Genomic DNA, 20,068 nt, shown 5'->3' with positions numbered 1-20,068 from the left:
TCTGGGCCTTTGTTTCCCCATCTTAGAAAAGCTCTGGGTATGTGTGGCGCAAAGGACACGATAGTGCGACGGGACTCCGTTAGTGACTCCCTGGGCATGCCATAACTGGGAATGTTGCAACGTGGCCAAAACTGGGCTGTGAAGGACTTGGCAAAGGGGGCGGGGCTGGTAAGAGCCTTGAACATCGGTTTGCGCATGCACCTTGAGGAAGCCGGCGTTCTGCGCGTGCGCGAGCCATAGAGGCCGCCGGCCGCGCATGCGCCCTTGGCTGGCGGGAGTTTCGCGAGAGGCGGTAGTGGCGCGGAAGGCGAATGGCGCCGCTGGTCCATACCGGGAAGAAGCAGCCACCTTCGCGCCGAGCGTCCAGGGGTAACCCCGGGCCGTGGAGAAAGTGACCTGCGGCCTTGTGTTTCGAGGACGAAGGCTCCGGGCCGGACGCGCGTCGCCCTGAGGTCAGGAAGTCGCAGACTTGTCCCTGGACTCGGCCTCGCTCAGCCCCGCGCCAGTCTTTTTGGAGTCGGAGCCCTCGGCCCCGCCCAGACCCGACCCGTCTCCACTCCCCGACAGCGGGGACTTGGGGGGAGGTCTCCGGGGCTCTGCAGCCTCCTCCTGGTGAGAGGAAACCCCAGGGCGGGCGTTTGTAGAGGCCGCTCAGGGCGTGTTTTGTAGAGCCAGCGGTCTGGACTCCAGAAGCGGTTGAGGGCTGGGGATGGGTTACAGGCCAGGCAGGGTTCGAATTTCATCTTTGCTCCAGGCTGGCTGCATAAAAAGTTTGGGCCAGGCTTTTGCCCCTCTGAACCTCAATTCCCCTATTTGCAAGGTGAAATTAATGTTGATTAAGAGCTGTGGAAAGGATTGATGGGATAATGATGCAAACAGTGTTTACATGCATTCATTGGTCCTGGCATATAAATTGGTACCGTTGTTGCTGCTGTTATGCAGGCTTTCATCTATGGGATACAGCCATATAGCTGGCGATTTAGATCCTTGACCTCCCCCTTGTTCTCTTTTCCTCGTTGTCCCTCCACATAAATTCTTTCCCTTTACTAAGCACCCTCCACGTACAGATTTCTGCTGCTGGGGAGGGGTAAGCACGGAAGATGTAGAGGTGCCTCCCTCATGTCCCTGCCCTCTTCCATTCAGTCGATTGTCTGTGACAGGCCCTAGGAATACAGTCTGGCCGGGAAGACAGACATGTGAACAGACTTTACAGCCAGTGCTAGGGAGACTTAGGGGTGGAGCAGCCAACTCTGCCAAAGAGAAGTGATGTGAATGCTTCATGTTTGAGCTAAATTGGGAAGGATGAATAAGTGTTACAAGCAACGTGTGCAGATTCAAAAGTGGTTCATGGAATGGAAGTGGCAGGAGAAAGCAGGAATGGGTAGTTGGGACTAGCTCCTGGAGGTGTTGAATATACTGGAAGAACCTCTGCTGCAGTCTAAAGAATGGACTGGAGAGGAGCAATACTGCATGGAGGAGAACTGGTGGAGAGGTTGTTAGATTCTTGAGGGGAGTGGGAGAGAGTGGTGGAAATTATGACACCTGAGCTAAATTGATAACTGGAAACGGAGAAGAGCTTTAGAGACTGTTGGAGGTAGAGAATTTTTTTTTTTAATGGAGGTGCTGGGATTGAGCCCAGGACATTTTGCCTTCTATACACTCTACCACTGAGCTACACGCCACCTCCAAGCTAGAGAATATTTCTAGCAATGAATTCTGTAGAAATTCAGAGAGTGATGATCTCTGCTGATACTCTCTGGAGGAGGTGGGGGAGGTGGGATTGGGCTGGGCCTTGTTAGGTAGAATTTCGTGGGGCAGAGATAGGCAGATCAGAGAGACTGGAAAGCACAATGCCTATTCTGATGTAGTAAAGCCCCAGCAAGACTGGGACTGAAATGTGAAGAACAGATCACCTCATCTTCCTATTTTCAGGGTTCTCCACCCAGATGACTTCAGTGACTAGATTGGAGATTGTAGAAGGTGAGTATTATAGTGAAATTCAGTACCTCTTGCCTTGGGTTCCGGTTCCTGAGCTATACCTAAATACCTTCCTGGCTCCTGGTGGATTTGGAATCACTTACTCATGTATTTGCAGATATGCTTCCTCAGTGTTTCCATGATCTCGGGCATATGTTTTCTTTTTCCACTTTTTTGCATACTTAGTTGTGATGGGTTTGATTCTGTATTTTGACTTTTTTATAACAAGTGCTAGAAGAAGAACCAGTGACATCCAAGACTTATGATCATCAATTGGAATCAGATCCCATCCCTGCAGAAGCGTGTCATAAATCATCTGCCTCCCTGGAGATGACTGAAGGCGTTTCAAAGGAACGAATTCACCTGGGCACTAGCCCCCAAAAAAGGGAAAATTGTGATCTCAGCCGCCAGGAAGGACTTCAATCCAGGTCCCTTCATTTGTCCCCCCAAGAACAGTCTGCCCGTTGTCAAGACAGGAGGCAATCCTGGCGGCGAGCAAGTATGAAAGAAACGAACCGGCGGAAGTCACTGCCTCCCTTTCATCAGGGCATCACAGGTGGGGTGCTATGTGCATAAGACAGTGGAGTTCCAGCTCAGATAGGAGGCAGTGAGGTATGGCAGAAAGGTAGACTTGACTTGGCTGCTTACTTGCTATGTGGCTGAGCAGATCACTTCACCTCTCTGAGCTTCAGTTTCCTCAACTGTAAGAGGAATATTCTAAGATTATAAGTACTGATGTCAAACACCTAGTAAGTATTCAATATCATTGTTATTTGTATCTTAGTATTAGCTGTCTATTGTAATTTATACCATGAGAGGAAAATGTGATTTACAGTTTTGTGCAGCATGCACCTCTGCTAAGTGAATGTTCAACATTCACTTCTGCTAGAAATAAAGATTTCTAACTGTGGCTTTCTGCTTTATATCCTAAAGTAGAACAGAAGGTGTATGGGTTGCTATCTGATTTTAGGCTTTATAACCGAAAATATCTCAGGGGGAAGAGCACATAAAAATAGAGTAAAAACCTAGTTTTTAGACATGCTGTATTTGGATGTGATTTTGTGTGAATCTTTAATAACATCTCAGTAAGCAGTGAAGTACAAGATTTGATCTGAAGCACAAGAGCACATTTCAGGAAGAACATAATAGCTGTGTGACCTTGAGCAGGTTACTTAACCTTTGCCTTATGGTCCTCATCAGTAAACAGAAAGGAATAATACCAGTTTTCAGGGTTGTGTGAGGATTAAATGAATTGATATGTAACACACTAGTTGGAATGTCGTAAGTAAGTAGAACAAGTGTTAAGCTGTTGTGATTATGTTAGAGCTATTACCTCATTTCCAGTTGGTCTGATGTCTAGAAGGAGACCTGGATAAAAACAGCCATTTAGCATATCAGAGAATTGCTATCACAGTTATGCTCATACACCTGACTCCTTAGATGTGCCAAGAAACTTCAATTTCCTAAGATTACCCTTACCTTCATCTCTGTTCCAGAGCATGTGGACCTAAAATTCTGTGTAATAGAAAATCACTGATGTAATAAGATTTGCTATTTCCTGGTTATTTCTGGCCACTTGCCAGGTTTCTTTGGTTATAGGCAGAAGGTATCCTGTTTTTCATGACTAACAGCAAGGAGAAGTAATCAAGAGAGGATACAAAAGAACTTTAAAAACACAGCCAGCTAAATCTGGAGGGTAAAAAGACATGTATCTCTCATAATTCTCAAAGCAGATTTCCTTTGCTGATGTTTTGAAGAACTGATGTTTTGAAATGGATGTAGTGGAAAAAACAGTGTCTACATCTTTTAGCTGCTTGAGAATTCACTGGAATAATTATGTGAAATGCCCATCCAATTCAGGCTGACTCACTGTGTGATCTTGGGCAAATTACCTATTTCCTAACCTTTGCCAAATGGAATTGATAAGATAGTTGCCTGAGTTTTAATGAGGTGTGTATGGCATTTAGTAAAATGTCTTTTAGATAGCAAGTGTTCAACAGATTACTATTAATATTATTATTAGGTCATAGAGAGGCAGCATGGTATTAGTGGGAACAACGCAGGTTTTGGTGACAGACTTGGGACTGAATTCTGGCTATACCAGTAACTAGCATCAAACAAGTCATCTCCCCTCTGGGCTTCAGTTTCCCCATCTGTAAAATGGACCTCATAGTTTATAAGAAGATTCTTAAGACAGTGGATTTAAAGCATACTGCAGTGCCTGTCATAAAAATACTGAAATGTTCCCATCTCCTTTGAGTGGTGAACATAAAATATAAAAAGAATTTAAATTTTTTTAAAATCTACCTTGTTTAGCAAGACAAGATTTTAATATAATACATAAAAGGTTCTTCTAACTTTTTAAAGTTAAGATGCACAGATGAGTAAATTTCATTCTTTGGTGATCCTGAACAAATTAGATGTGATTGTATATGAATTCTCCCTTTAATTAGAGAAGGCTGCTTGGGTTTTCTTACCTTAAGTTGGACTGCATCAAGGGGGAGGAAATTTTTCAGGTTTTTTAAGCTTTGCTCACTATAAGTATCCAGCTACTTAAAGGTGGTGCTATTTTATGTTAGAGCTCTGCAGATCCATCAGTGTCAACATGGCAGAAAGCAAACGGCTGGGCTCTCTTCTGCTTTCCAGTTTCCAGGTAAGATTCTCGGGATTGGGAAATGCTTCTTCCCTCCTCTCCCCTCCCCTCCCCTTTTTTAAACCTCTTACTGTGATAGCCCCAAAGAGAGATCAATACTGTGTGATTTATCACTTAAAATTAAAAGATGTTTCTTTCTAGTTGGGATTAATTTAAAAGTCAGATTTTATTCCAGCAGCTGATTTGTCTCTGGACTAGGCTCTACCAATCCCATTGGTGCTGCTGCCACTAACTGAGCAGTTAACAGAGATTTCCCCAGTCTAGTCTCTCTTGCACATTGGCAGCAAATGATGGGAATTTAAAGTGGGTGGGGGTCAAATCTAAGTTAAGGCAGATATTTGAGGTCTGACTACATTCTGAGTTGGTATTATATTGCTGCTTGGTGATCACATCAGTTTAGATAAGTCATTTGTGTGATTACATGACTATTTTTTCCTGAATCAAAAATCAAATTGTATAGTCTGAGCAACGAAGAGTTTTTTCCCTTAACTTTTTCTGTTTAATTATATGAAAAATCTTAGGTTAAAAATTAAATCATGTTTACTTTCATATTCATTAAATATCATAAAATTACATGAACTCAGGACTGGCCTGGGAAATCTTGGTTGTTATACTGAAAATGCTTTTCTTTATTTAGTTCTCTGTTCAGAAACTTGAACCTTTCCTAAGGGGCACTGAGGGCTTCAATCTTGAAAGTTACAAAGCCAAAGGTAAGTTGCTAAGACTAGATGAGTGAGCTTTGACCTTGGACTGCATCTTCTGTTAAGGTTAGTTGATCCACTCTCAGGATCCCCATTTCCATGAACTGCTGCCTCATAAAACCAGCGCCCTCCTTTTTTGGGGAATTGCATTTTAAAAAGGTAAGAATATGTGCTTAAGAAGTTCAGAAGGTCTAAAAAGTGAAAAGTAAGCCTCCCTTCCACCCTGATCCCCAGTCTTAGTTCCTCTCCTCAGAGGCAACCATAGCCATCAGCTTCTTGTGTATCCTTGCAGAGACATTACTTCATTTCCAAACATTTATAAGTTAAAATCTAATGGGTAATCCTGTCTGCACTGTTTTTTTACCTTGTCTTTTTCTAACTTAGTAATTTATCTTGCAGATTGTTTCATGTCACACAAATAGAGCTATCTTGATATTTTAGTAGCTACATGATATTCCATTTTATAAATGGATTATCTCTATCTGCTGCCCACATTGATTTAATCATCTCTTTATTAATGGGCTTTTGGGGTTGCTTTCAGTCTTTTGCTATTCCAATGAATAGGGTAATGAATACCTTTTTACACAAGCCTTTGGGCATGTATTCAAGTAAAAATAAGATAAATTCCTAGAACTGGAATTAGCAAGATCAAATGAAATTATAGAAATTACCAGATTGCCTTCCTAGAAAGTTTATATCAATTTATTCTCTCACCAGCAAAATATGTAAGTACCTGTTTTCTCATATTCACCACACAGTTTTATCCAGCTTTAGATTTTTTACCAGTTCATAGTTGATAAAAGGTATTTTTGTAGTTCTATTCTGTTTTTCTTTTTTCCTTTGAAAAGTATAACCATTTTTTTTGTATTTTTTAAAGCCATTTGTACTTTATTTTCTGTGTGTTGTCTGTTTGTATCCTTTGCTCATTTAAAAAAATTGGAATATTGGCTCTTTCATACTGATTTTGTAGGAATTCTTTATATATTAAAGAAATTAGCTGTTTGTTTCTGACATAAGTTACAAATATTCTTTCACAGGAACCAATTTTAAACTTCCTAGAAAGTAGATATTCTCCTTACTTTATGATGACACAATCATCCAGGTCAGAAATACTCAAGTGCTACCCACTTAAAAGACCTAGAAAATACATGAACTCAGACTAACTTGCCCGTTAAAATTGTTTATTTCAGAATTGCACCGTCACCATAATTAGAGTTGATGTGCCAAAGTTATTTTGATAACTACTTAACATAACCTTTCCCCTCTGCATTCCTCACCTGAATGTAATTGTAGACCCTTCCAAGTCTAAGCAGAGACCGTTTTTACCTTATGCCCATAATTCTTTGCTTCCAGCTATTTCTCATTACACTTTTGCCATTACCTGACTGCTCTAATATGTTCTTCCATCCAGTGCCAACAGTTCATATCTTGAAAAGAATGAAATGTCAGTGCAGATAAATCTTTTTAACTGCTTTTTCACCAGTCCAATGTAAAAGAAGAATAAATAAGTATCATAAAGAGGAATTGTCTTTCATTTTATCTTTATTTACCCAAAGGAAAAAGATAAAATCTTCCTGTATATTTATAGCATTTTTTCAAATGGGTGAGAGGGCCAGAGTATAACGGGTCCCTGGAGCTAAGACCACCTTAAGAATGTTATATCTTTGTCAGCAGCTCACTGAAAATTTATATTCTCTTTATTTTACAACATGTAATTTTGTTCTCCCTAGCATCTTCTCTTTCGGAAGAATTGAAACATTTTGCAGACAGTCTGGAAGGTAATGGAGCTCTACAAAAATGTTTTGAAGATCCAGAGGGGTAAGAGCAATTCCCCTTCTGTCCAAAATTGTAATTGAATGAAGACTTTTTAATTAGACAGTTGTACATTCACTCAGCAAACATTTATCCAACATCTCCTATGTATCAGGCTCTTAAGATACAGTGATAAATAAGTCAAACAAGATCTCTCTTACGTATTATAGTAGGAGAGACAGTCAAACAAATACATAGAAAATAATGATTTCAGATACCGATAATCCCAGAAGTCGCAGTAAATGTGATAGTGACTTGAGAGGGTGGGCAACTTTAACTAGAATGTTCAGAGAAGTCCTCTAATGATTTGACCTTTGCACTGAGACCTGAACGGTGAGAAGGAGCCAGCAATGGAAGGAGAGGAAAAGCATTCTTCAGATCTTGGCAAGCCTTGCAAATTGGAGATGAACTTATGTTCTTTAGCTGTTGGCAAGCAAGAATATTAGGAGAAATTTAAAATCCCACCTCCAAACTGGTAGTTCCTGTGCAGGAGTGCACATAACCCTCCACCCCTGTCTACAACAAATAATGTCACTTGGACTTACATTATGAACTCCTTAGTTTTGACTTCACAAAGGTCTACCTTTCCATGACTCCTTAGAATTAACATTGCTATTCAGGAAATAATGTCTATTGACAGATGACTGGATAAAGAAACTGTGGTATATTTATATAATGGAATACTACTCAGCCATAAAAAATAATAAAATAATGCCATTTGCAGCAACATGGATGGACCTGGAGGTTGTCATTCTAAGTGAAGTAAGCCGGAAAAAGAAAGAAAAATACCATATGATATTACTTATATGTGGAATCTGAAAAAAAAAAAAGACAAATGAACTTATTTATAAAACAGAAATCACAGACATAGAAAACAAACTTATGGTTACCAGGAGGGGAAGGGGGTGGGAAGGCATAAATTGGAAGTTCGAGATTTGCAGATACTAACTAACATACATATAAAATAGATAAACAGCAAGTTTATACTGTATAGCACAGGGAACTATATTAAATATCTTGTAGTAACTTATGGTGAAAAAGAATATGAAAACGAATATATGTATGTTCATATATGACTGAAGCTTTTTGCTGTACACCAGAAATTGACACATTGTAAACTGACTATACGTCAATAAATATATATATATTTAAAAAAAATTTTAGCTCAACATGGCTTCTCTTTTAATGCAGTGTATTTAAGCCACAGAGTGCTACATGTCAGCCAGAAGTGACGGAGGCTGTCACAGGCCTTGGTAGAAAAACATGAAAGGTGGCACAACTGATTTGCCTTTGCCACACAGAGTACCAAATACATGTGCAAATTTATGTTATTTTCAGTGTTTCCTGCTTTTCCATTAGGGTTAAGTACCTTACTGAGCAGAGCCATTGGTTTAAGTAAAACATATCCCACTGATAGCTTCAGTTTAAGTGGGAAGACAAGATGGTTGTATGAATAAGTATTGTTGGGCCTTAACAGAAGTTAAGGTTTTGAGTAATGAGAGGGGAAGAGGCTAAAAAATGGTGTGAACAAAAGTTTGGAGATTGAAACCCCCAGATACTTGAGGCTGAGTGGCATTATGTTGGACAGAACAAAGGGTAACAGTAGGAATCAAACTTAATAGCTAGACAGAGCTGGAACACAGAGAACCTTAAGTGCTGGGTTAAGGTGTTTCGGCTTTTCTTCTGAATGCAGCAGAGGATCACAGAATTTTTAAGCGAGGAAAAAAAAAATAAAGGAGTATTTTACGAAAGGTTAATCTGGCCATAGGTGAATTGGAATTGATGAGAAAAATAAATGATAAAGAGACCACTGAGAAAGCTGTTACTTAGTGCAAAAGTGAAATACAGTCCAAGAGTAAATATTTGTCCAGAGGTAAAGCCTGAACGTGTTTTGTTGCCATTAAAATTGTGTAAGGTATCCATATTAAAAGCAAATGTTCTTGAAAGATTTGAGTTTATCTCATAATCTTATCTGTATTCCAGAAGAGCATCAGATTTGTCTCTGGAAACATCGGTGGCTGAGATGAAGGAATACATAACAAAGTAAGTGAAGATGAGTGACCTTTGTTGGAAAATCTAGATTCATCTAGGGAAAATAGCTAAACCTGGGAAAAATGAATAGTAAACATCCTGTTCAGTGTGTCAATACTAGTATATCAACACTGGAAGTTAGAAAGCTGCACCTTGGGATGTATGGGGTGTACTGATGGCCAATTTCATAGAATGAGGTCTAGAAACTAAGGATGTTAATTTGATTTTTAAGAACTCATGTTTGATTGAATTAATATCCTCTGAATTGGTCATGCTTTCCAATCCTTTTATGACCTTTATATTCACATCTTAGAACCAGCGTAGACACCTAATATACTTGTTGTTGCTCTTAGTGATTCAGAATGAAATGATGAAAAATTAACTGCATTTTTTTCTGATTCTGTAGATTTTCTTTAGAACGTCAGAGTTGGGACCAGCTGTTGCTGCGCTACCAGGAGGAGGCTGAAAAGATCATATCCAGGTTATATCTATGACTAGAAATAGAAAGCTTTTACCTAGATTTGAATTGATTTCAGTTCTGTTAGCACAAATTGAATGATGAATCCATTCTTACAGGCCAATCAACTCATCAAATCTCTGTAAAGTGTATATTAGCATTCTGACTATAAATGGAGAATAAAAGGGAAGGGAAGGTAGAGTTTCACTATTATTCAGCCAAAGAACAGAACTGCCTCTGTTCTGTGACCTTAGCTGCTGTTCCACATCCTGCGGAACACAGGCACATCTCTAATCTGGGGCTGGGCCAAGAACAATATCAAAAGTCTTCAATGAGCACATAGCTTTTGAGTTGCAGCTGTGGGAGAGAACCCTGGCCTTGGAGATCCAGACATGAAAGAAGGGATGGAAGAGGGTGGAGAGAGAGGATCTTTGGGTCTTGAAGGCATAAGAAAGTGGAAAAGTGCTAGATTTTGATTTGGTTTTAGTTTAGTGATTTTAAGCTTTATTTTCCAAACAGAATCTTAGCTAGAAATGTCACTAAAATATTAGCCAAAATCGTAACTGCAAAACTGGCCTCTTATTAGAGAGCTGCTTTGAGGAAGACAGTTTGAAAAACTTACTCAGTCTAGGCATTGATGGTTATCATTTTCTTCACCCTTTAAATGTTCTATTTATGAAGATAGATAATGTATAAAATGGCAGTTTCAGAATAAAAACTTGATGGAGCATAGCTTAATAGTTAAGAGGAATGCTTCTGGAAACAGACTGTCTCTATTCAGATTGTAACTACTCCTTAGTTCTGTGACCTTGAGCAAACCACTTAATCTGAAGTTCCTCATTTGAAAATGGGGATAATATTAGTACATACCTCATTGGCTCATTATACTTGTTAAATGGAAAGTGCTTAGTGTTTGGCAACCAGTAAGCACTCAATAAATTGTAGTAGTTGTTATAAAGAGTCATCATCAATTTTCATGAACTCTCCATTATATTCAGTTATTTTAGATAATTGAAGTGAGACAGCATCTTTTTGGTAAAAGATCATAGACATTGGCTTCAGGCTAGCAAGCTTTGGCTTTATCCCAAGTGTAGTCCTTTTTGTAAATGGACCTTACTGTTAGGTGGAGTTGAATAACTTGAAGCCTCTAGCATCTCCTGGAGTCCAGTGGTATAAAAACATTAATACTGGATAATTATTTAAGAATACCCTGTTAATAAGAGAGCCTGTACTTAACAGTGGGGTAGAAGAATGTTGATTCAGGTTAATAAAGCCTTGTAGGAGGTTTTTTCCGAGGTAATCTTTACTGTTCTCCCCAGAAAATTACTATAAAATTACATGAAAGCTCTTTTTTGTTTTGTTTTGTTTTTAGAGGGTCAACTGAAACCAAAAATACTGAAGTTGAAGTGGGACCTACAACATATCTTAGGTCTTCCCAGAGTGAAGTCCTTAATACAAAGCCTGACTACCAAAAAATATTACAGAACCAGAACAAAGTCTTTGATTGTATGGAGTTGGTGGTGAGTTGGGTCATGATTCTGTGGTTGAGTTATCCAGCTTTGCTACCTTGTCATCCTTGGAAATTAAAAGACCTGGAGAGTATGTGTAATAAGATAAGCGTATTCAGCTCTACCTAGGAAAACATGGAGAGACAATAAAAAATAAATAATGTTAAGTGCTAATAAATCAGGTGGAGGGAGAGAATGTACAGAGAGCAGTTGCCGTATAGAGGGGTTGTTAAAAGCCCACTAAGGTGCCACTTTAATAGAGACTAGAAAGAAATGAGGAAATGAGCCATGAGTACATTTTGGAGAACAGTATTTTATCAACCCGAGTATTAACAGGAAGTAGATGGCATTTGATATAGGGGAATTCAAGGAGAGTCTAGTGACAAAGGGTCCTAAGTGTAAAGGTTTGGATATAAGGAAACCAAAAATGAAGTGAAGTGAACTGGGGCTTAGAGGCAGCTGAGCCATTACTACCCCTAGGCCTTGGTGGGGGAAGAACGGTTCCTGTAGCACCTGGCGGGGAGTCGTATATAGTGGGCTCCCTTCAGAGAGTCATGACCTTCAGTTCAAGATGACCCTCCTGGGAGCTGGCCTGGGTCAAGATACTCTGACCTCATTCAGCTGCCTCCCACTTGGCTCCCTCTTGGCCAAGCCCACCCAGAAGCCACAGGACATGGGATCCTACTGGAGGTTATGCAGCTCAGCCTGCTGGTGTGTAGAGCAGGGTCATGAGTGCAGTCTGGGTGTGGAGGGGCAAACAATAGTGTCTGGCATAAGCATTCCAGGTTGAAATAACCGCAGAAGCAAAGCTTCTGAGCAGGAGTGTGCCTGGTGTGTTTGATGAGCATCTAAGAAGTTGTGGACCCTTAGATTTCACCACTGTCTTCTCTGCAGATGGATGAACTGCAAGGATCCGTGAAGCAGCTGCACACCTTTATGGACGAAAGTACCCAGTGCCTCCAGAAGGTGTCAGTACAGCTCGGTAAGCCTGTCTGAAACGGACCAGAGCTCGCAGGGTTCTGTATCTAATAGCACTTCAGATACAAACTGCCTTTCCCTGTATCAGATGATTTTTTTTTCCCTCACAATAACTGTTATGTTGTGGGTATTCAAAATTGATTGGAAATTTGTAGATGTGAATTCCGTAGAAGCACAGTAGACTGATACTCAAATCTCTACAAACTGTTATTTTGGTAAATCCAAGAGTTAAGAAATACTCATTGCCTTTTATCCTTTTTCATTCTTCAGGAATCCACTGAGTGACACTGACATTGCTTCTCCATCACTTTTCCTGACCTCCTGCAGCCCTAAATTCTTTTCTGGGAATGGGTATAGCTCAATGGTAGAGTGCGTGCTTAGCGTGCACTAGGGCCTGGGTTCAATCCCCAGTACCTGCATTAAAATGAATGAATAAATAAATAGCTATACATACCTTCATTTTATTATTCATTGGATTGTGCTGTGGTTGTAGTTGCAGCTGGTTTTCCTACCAGACTGCCATCACATTTGAACTTGGAATGCCCTTTGGTATCTGGCACAGTGTCCAATATGGTAAGTTTTCAATAAATATTATTTGAATTAAATTGAATTTTTTTTCACTCCTTTTCTCTGCAGGGAAGAGAAGCACGCAACAATTAGATCCTTCACCAGCTCGAAAACTGCTCAAGCTTCAGCTGCAAAAACAACCTACCACACATTGCTCTAAATCTTGTCAGTGACCTTATGCAGCTTTTCTGCCACAAAGTGCTACTGTAGGTGAAAGAAATGGGAAGAGTGCCCCAGTGCACGGCAGCTGCACGGCAGTCTGAGCTGTGATGTCTGCCCCATTGCCTTTGAAGATAACTGGCTGACTGTATAGCACTTCAGTTTTTCTCTAAAAGTGATGGAATTTATGCATCTGAAAGGATGTTGTATAGACACTTTTTCCAAGAATGTTCAAAATGCTTGGCACTTCTGTTTTGGAATGACCTTCAGAACTAGTGGCCCATTCTTTTGAATATCCTTTGTGGTCAGGAACCTTCCTCTTGTGAAGATGTTTTGCAGGTTTTGAAACAACCCAAGTCATTCAGGACCAAATCCATGAAACATTTTAGGGGTCATTCTGGTAGTAAAGGAATGAGACTGATCTTTTAGTGTGGCTTTGAAGGTGATTTTAGGTAGAGGAGAGGTGAGCATTGTTTGCATTGTGTTGACACATATATCACTTCACAAGATGTCCAAATTGAAGGAGATACTACTCATTTTCTATATCCTGCTATCCATAGTGTGCTTTAGCTTTTGATAGTTGACATCCTAAGTTTTGGATTAGTGGTAAGAAGGGGTTAAGAACCTCTTTTCATTATTCTCTGTATTTGTTAATAATCTGCATTATAAGATTGCACATACTTAAAAGCTTTCCCTTGTCCTTATGTTTATTTTGAGTGTATAAAAAAATTAAAAGGCAGGGAAAGCTTAGCAGAAAATAGGATTCTTTGCCAGGATGCAGAAGTGAATAGTAGTGGAGAAACACCTCAGCATTAACTACAAATAAAACACCAACTACCTTATTGTTAATGTCTCTTATTCTGTGATCCTCCTATTAGGAGAAAACCCACTTCATTTAAATACCTGGCCATAATCCTAAGTCTTAAGCCTTGGCCTAAGTACCAGTTAGTGAGAGGTGGTATCTCCTTGCTTTGACTTACGTTCCTCACTCTCTCATATTTACAAAGCCCCTGCTATATGCCACGCACGGTTCCAGGAACTGGGGAGAGATCAAAGAACAAAAACAGACATGGGACCTCCTTTCATGATGCTCACAGTCTAGTGGGGACACAGGGAACGAGACCACTTCTCTGCAGAAGTGATGTTTTACTTGATTTGGGGAGAATAAATGAATTAAATAGGGCAGTTATTTGAGGTAAAAGGAGCATCATTTTGAAAGGCCTGAGGGGAGAATGAAATATTCTGGGATACTAAAAAAAAGAAAAAAGGTAAAGCAGAAATGCTGAGTGCCAATGTAAGAACCATGTGAGACAGAATTGAAAGTCATTGGTTTTAAGAGGGAGAGATGGGAATAGAACTTTATTTTTTAAAGAGCACTCCAGTTGATGTTTGGAGACAAGATAGAAGCAAGAAGGTGTGGGTGTGAGAGACCAGTTGGGCTACTGCAACGATCGAGGTGGAGAATGACAGCCTGTGCTGGGAGTTGGCAGTGGGTGAGTTGGGGGATTTGTTCATAGGTCTGGAACATAGACATGTCATCTGTGTTAAAAGCCTAACTCTGCCACTTACTAACTGACTGAAAAAGGTTATTTAACCTCATTTGTAAGATTGGGGGGACGACAGTATCTGTATCACAGGGATGCTATAAGGGTTAGACTAGATAACAGAAGTATAGAACAGCTGTACCAATGTGATGGAGGTGGGTAAAAGTTCTAACAACTGGGTGGGTGGGTGACAGCAGTTAATGACATGGGAAAGTTAGTAGTTGAATTTGGGATGCCAAACAGAAGTCACCTAGACTGTTGGAAATACAGGTGGAAAACCTGGACTAGAGATTAAAATTTGGAAGTTACTGATATCTAGTTATTAAAGCCTTAAGAATAGATAATATTGTCCGGAGTAGAGCAAGAAGGGAAACTGGACAGCCCTGGGGAAAGCTTTTAAGAATCAGAGGAATGGTGTTAATTGTCTATTCTTCCAGAAGCAGAGTACTAAAATGCAAAGAGTATAGAGATTGGAGTGAATCTTCATCCTTATCCTCAATTTCCTTATCTATAAAATGGGGAGAGACACCTCTCTCCAAAGGTGATTGTATCTCCCCTCATTTATTTATTACATTGTATTGCATTTTTTGTTGATAAGAATTTATTTAAACTCAAGAATAAGAAGTAATGTTTTTGTGTCTGCAACAGCGATACAAGATAGAGCACAGATACATTGTAAATCAACTATACTTCAATAAAAATAAAATATTATACGCACTAAAAAAAGCACAGAGAAAGAAAAATAAGCTCTGAGCACTCTATAAGCAGAGAGACCACAACGTGATGAGATAACTTCTACTTTTTGTCATTATAGATGAAGAACTCAGGCATGGAGGGGCTTAATAATCTAACTAAGGACATAGAGATAGGAGTGGGGTGTCACCTACAACCAATGTAGCACTCAGTAAATGTCAACAAACATAAATCATATGATAGTCTGTGTTCAAATTAATACTAATTTTCCCTCTTCCCAAATTTGGTTCAGGAATTGTGCTTAATAAATACAGACAGTTGCTCTCCTTGAGATGTTTGGTAGTATTCTTTCACTTGCCCTAATTTAGTTAAGAGAATATAAGTATTTAGTCAGTAATACTTAACACTAAAACAATAGATTAAATTATTAACTCTTTCAAGGAGTTCAAGGATTATGTCCTGTACATTTTGGTGTTACTGAATTTTGGGGTAATTAAGCTTAATGTGTATAATCATTCTGAAAAAAAGTCCATTTCTCATGCTGCACTCAAGGAGATGTGGCTAGCAGCTGTAAAAGAGGTGATATAGTGGAGCAGTGGGAATTAGGAGCCCTGCTTTGGATTCTAGTTCTTAAATTACTAGTTCATTCACCAAAAATTTACTAAGCCCTTTCTTTATGCCAAGCACTCTGCTAGGTACCGTGTGACCTTGGATACATCTTTAGGCTCATGCGAAAATAAAAAAGGATGCCATTTCCTGTAAGGGTTCTTAGGGGATTCATAAAGATGTGACTCAGCAGAAAGGGAGAAGGCAGCCAGACACAACACGGAGCGCCCCTCTGAGCAGTTCTAGATAAGATTCTCCAAGGCAAACCACCCCTTTAATCAGGGGAATACGTTCCAAGGCCCCTAGTGGATGCCTGAAACTGTGGACAGTACTGAACCCTATGTATGGTAAGATTTTTTCCTGTACATATGTGCCTACAATAAAATTTAATTTATAAAATAGGCACAGTAAGAGATTAACAACAACAAAATAGAACAATTAAATACAATAAGTTAGATGAATGTGGTCTCACTCAAAATATCTCATTGTACTGTACTCACTCTTACGATAATAGGAGATGATACAATGCCTTTGTGAGTGATTGGTTTGTGGTGAGTTAGGTTGGTGTTCCAGAAACAGCACGTGGCCTGAAGTTACATCCTTCACCTGGGTGTAGGGGTCTTAGCGCTTGTAGAAGAACTCAAATATACACTGTTATGTATATCCCTTGAGGAGGAACTAGGGACTCTTGGTGCACTATTTGCTTTTTCTCAGTTTCTGCATTCCCTCACATCCCTGAATAGTAACTGCTTGAATCTGCTCTTTGGAACACAGGGAAGGTCTAGGAGGCTGAAGCCTTTTCCCTGCAAACAAGAAACGGGGAACATAGAAAGGTTTTGTACCCAGGAGAGCCCCACAGGTTTTAGGTTCTGTTGGGCATCTTCTTCCAGAGAAGCCCAGTTTCATCACAGGAAGACCTGCTTTGGATGGTATCCCTTCTCTACAATCAGTTTCTTCAACTCTACTGGAAATGTGGCAGCAGATTTTTTGTCAGCAGATGCAGCCTCTCCAGTAATTTTTATATTTTTCAGTCCAAACTATTCCTGAATCCTTGTAATCCACTCCTTACTTGCAGTATATGGCTTGGTGTCACTTGTTTCAGGGGTCTCTTGCTGAAGTCTTTGTAAAGGCTTGAAACTAAGCAGGACACAATGGGGCTCTCTCGGGTGCAAAAGCCCCTCCATGTCCTCTGTTGTTTGTAGAAACGGGCTTTAGTCTCTCCTAGGCCTCCCTTGAGTTCCAAAGAGCAGATTCAGTTACTTAGGGAAGTGAGGGAATGTAGAAACAAAGGGAAGAAAATCAAGAAGCTATAGGGAATCCCAGTTCCTCTTCAAGGGATATACTTCACAATCTGACATTTATCTTTGAGTGCTGTGCAGAGACTAAGACCCAGGTGGAGGATGATGACTACATGCTGACCAGAATTATGTTGACCTCTGACTGACGGAACCAGAAGTTTGATGATTAAGATTCCTTAATCACCACCCTGTTACCTCACCACCAACCAATTAGAAGAAAGTTATGCATCCTGCCACCCTCACCTCAAATGTTTCCTTGAAAGTCCCTTCCCTGAAAGCCATTGGGGAGTTCAGGTCTTTTGACCTCCTGTAGACCATTCCTTGCTTGGCTCTGCAAGAAAACTTTCTCTGCTCCAAACTCGTGTTCAGTTTTTTGGCCTCGCAATGCATCAGACACATGGACCTGGATTCAACAACAGGTTCAGTGCTTGGGATGCAACACATTGTCAATCAGAATATGTAGTTTGTCCATGTCTTCTACCCACAAACTTAGTGCCTTTTCATTCTTAACTAAGCACCTTCTTAACTATGCACCGTGACCCTAACTTTTGCAGTTTGAGGTGTAACAGCAAAACTAGCACAAATTTCTTCTTTCTTTTTCACAATTTCATGGATAGAAAATTCATTCTTGTAATAGAAAAAAACAAATCTGATTCCATATTAGATTTATTCCTTTGGCTTTAACCCTGTTCTCTCTTTCCTAGGTTTAGTCTTGCTGGTTCTGCACCTTTTATAAAAGAATGTTGCCTATAGCCTGAAATATACAGCACAGCCTATTCTCAAGGCTCTGACCTTAAAGGATATTAACACTTTTCCATTCGTATAAAGATAACAAGTTGCAGAATAGAAAATAGTATTTGTTTTGTTGGAGGTTTTACAGGGACACCATGATCTGACCTGCATGGACAGCTGCAAGAACAAAGGATTCCCAAGAACAAAGAATTCCTACGCCAAGAAGTTTGCAACAACCAAGCGTATCCCCTCCCCTTTTAGTATAAAAGGAACCTGAATTCTGACTTGGGGAAGATGGTTCTCCAGGACATTAGTCTGCCATCTTCCCAGTATGCTCACTTTCTGAATAAAGTCGCTATTCCTTGCCCTAACACCTTGTCTCCAGATTTATTGGCCTGTCCTGCAATGAGCAGAACAAGTCTGGACTTAGTAACATTCTTATTGTAGATCTTAGCAACCTCAGCATATAATTTTTTTTCTTTCCTCATTAAGTTGAGAACTTTAACCTTTTCACTTAAGGGAAGCCCTTTATGACCTCTTTTTGGCTTATCCAAGTCACCAGCAATACTACTCTTGGCACTTTGGGGCCGTTATTAAGCAAAATAAGGGGTTACTTGAACACAAACAGTGTAATACTCAGATAGCTGATCTGATAAGAGCTCACCAGTAAATGCTCAAGGGGCAGGTAGCAATACACTCTGGGTATGCTGGACAAAGGGATAACTCACTTCTCCATGTAGGAGAGAGCAGAACCAGAGATTTCATCACACTTCTCAGAACAGCACAGCAATTTAAAACTTCAGAATTATTTATTTTCCACTCAATACTTTCAGACTCAAGTTGGCCCTGGAGTTACTGGAACCACGGATAAGGGCAGAAACAGCTGTACATCAAAGATGGCGCCGGCTCAGCCACCATCTTCGTAGTTCCCTAGGTGGGCACACGGCGCGCATGCGCCGCCAGGCGGCCACAGCGCGCCTGCGCGGATTCAGAGCCGCCTCCTCCTTCCCACTTCAGCCGCCGCAGCTGCCGAGCTGAGGGCGGGTATCCAAGCCTCAGGTGAGTGAGCGCTTCAGTCGGGCTGGTGGGGGGGGACGTGCCTTGCTGCCTGCAGGGTCGGTTGTCGCTCTCCTTGCCTTCTCCTTCCTCGCCTCATCTCCCCGGCGTGGCTGGTCACTGGGTCTGCGCTGCCAGCCTCCGCCAGGTGCCTGGGCGCCCTCCGCTCTGCTCGCGTGGAGACCCAGGGCAGCCCGGCCTCTCAGCCGCTGCTCACCTGGGCGGCGGGGCCGGCGGCAAACCCGCAGGCGACAGCGCATAGGCGGCAGCGGCTGAGCCTCTGGGTACCCAACCCCTCGGTCTTAGGGACCCACGCAAGCGCGACCCTCTTTCCCGCTCCTGCTCTGCAGGCGGCGGAGCTTGGTGGGCCTCGGGTCCGGCGTTTGTCTACCCCATGTGCCCGGGAGCCAGGGCGCTTGAAAGATGGGCTATGAGCTCGCCCTGCACCCGTGGGGTCTTCGCGCCTCAAAGAGTACCAACTGGCTGGACCCCACGATGCGAGGGAGGGGCTCTTAGCCCCACTGCACAGATGAAGAAACTGAGGCACAGAGAGGTGAATGCCCTGCCCAAGGTCACACGCCAGACTGGAGGCTGGAATGGCTCTTGAAGTCAGGGTCTGGGGCTCTCAGGCCAGGCATTCGAAATTTGCTCTTGCACTTTAAAGAAAATTTGAAATACACTTGCATCTCTGGAGTTGCTTCTTCAGCGTCATAAAAGTGTGCTGCAAAAACAGTATTTTTTTGTTGTTGGAGTACAATTGAGGTGTTACTGCAATAATAGAGTAATGTTATTAATGAGAGCTCACGTTCATTCAACGCTTGCTGTGTGCCAGGGAGCTTGCTAACCATTTTAAGATTATCTCCATACTTTAGCTCTTCCCAGTGCGATGCATCCTCCCTTTTCATGCAGCCTTTTTTCCTGCAGAGCTGGCCTCCCTGTCACAGGTAAACTAGGAGCCTCATGGCTTAGGAGGCAGGGAAGCTCTCTCATGGTGGCTTACAGGCAGAAGAGGGGTAAGCCTTGTCTGCCTGCATCTAGATTTTGCCCCCAGAGGATATCATTAGCTTGCCTTTTCTGGCTGCCAGGACAGCAAGACTGGGATAGCTGGGCTGGTTGAATTTGGAGGTGACAGAGCAAATCTGGCAAGCACTCACCTTACCCTGGGGCTTTCTGGCTTTATCCCAATGCTGGGCTTGAACATCTCATTTAAGATAAAGTAAAAAGAGAAAGAGAGCATTGACAAAGTAGTGCCTCACTGATTTAAAGTCTCAAAGGGACAGCTGTAAAAATTTGTGA

At 41.3% G+C, this 20,068-nt stretch overlaps 2 protein-coding genes across 7 annotated transcripts in view; both read left to right on the top strand.

Annotated features, from left to right (window-relative positions):
* Positions 1-276: 276 nt before the first annotated feature.
* On the top strand, positions 277-15,411 carry DSN1 (DSN1 component of MIS12 kinetochore complex). Of its 5 annotated transcripts, none has more exons than XM_072944180.1 (11): positions 277-452; positions 1,933-1,980; positions 2,207-2,533; positions 4,557-4,630; positions 5,268-5,340; positions 7,062-7,149; positions 9,127-9,186; positions 9,581-9,655; positions 11,004-11,151; positions 12,034-12,121; positions 12,754-15,411. In XM_072944180.1, exons 2-11 carry the CDS (start codon positions 1,947-1,949, stop codon positions 12,855-12,857), a joined length of 1,071 nt encoding a protein of 356 aa, XP_072800281.1. In that variant the 5' UTR covers positions 277-452; positions 1,933-1,946; the 3' UTR covers positions 12,858-15,411. The 5 variants fall into 5 exon arrangements, with proteins under 5 accessions (XP_072800281.1, XP_015093321.1, XP_072800282.1 ...); XM_015237835.3 differs by having other exon boundaries at positions 277-612; XM_072944181.1 differs by lacking the exon at positions 2,207-2,533.
* A 3,273-nt stretch (positions 15,412-18,684) lies between these two features.
* Positions 18,685-20,068, top strand: part of NDRG3 (NDRG family member 3) — a 60,888-nt gene continuing 59,504 nt past the window's right edge. The window contains exon 1 of one of the 2 annotated variants that reach the window (XM_006202570.4): positions 18,685-18,775. The gene's annotated coding sequence lies outside the window, so the exon portion shown is untranslated. The remainder of the gene's footprint in view (positions 18,776-20,068) is intronic. The other variant, XM_015237838.3, reaches the window with a different exon arrangement.

This window comes from Vicugna pacos, chromosome 19, assembly GCF_048564905.1.
Source record: "Vicugna pacos chromosome 19, VicPac4, whole genome shotgun sequence".
Taxonomy (NCBI): Eukaryota; Metazoa; Chordata; class Mammalia; order Artiodactyla; family Camelidae; genus Vicugna; species Vicugna pacos.
The sequence above is the reverse complement of the archived record's forward strand: the minus strand, read 5'-3'. Positions and strand labels throughout refer to the sequence as shown.

Bases quoted from the DNA above. Each gene is read 5' to 3' on its own strand.
- DSN1 (XM_072944180.1), top strand. From the start codon at position 1,947: ATGACTTCAGTGACTAGATTGGAGATTGTAGAAG. The intron at 4,631-5,267 runs GTAAGATTCTCG...TTCTTTATTTAG, and splicing joins TTCTGCTTTCCAGTTTCCAG to TTCTCTGTTCAGAAACTTGA. The intron at 9,187-9,580 runs GTAAGTGAAGAT...CTGATTCTGTAG, and splicing joins ATGAAGGAATACATAACAAA to ATTTTCTTTAGAACGTCAGA.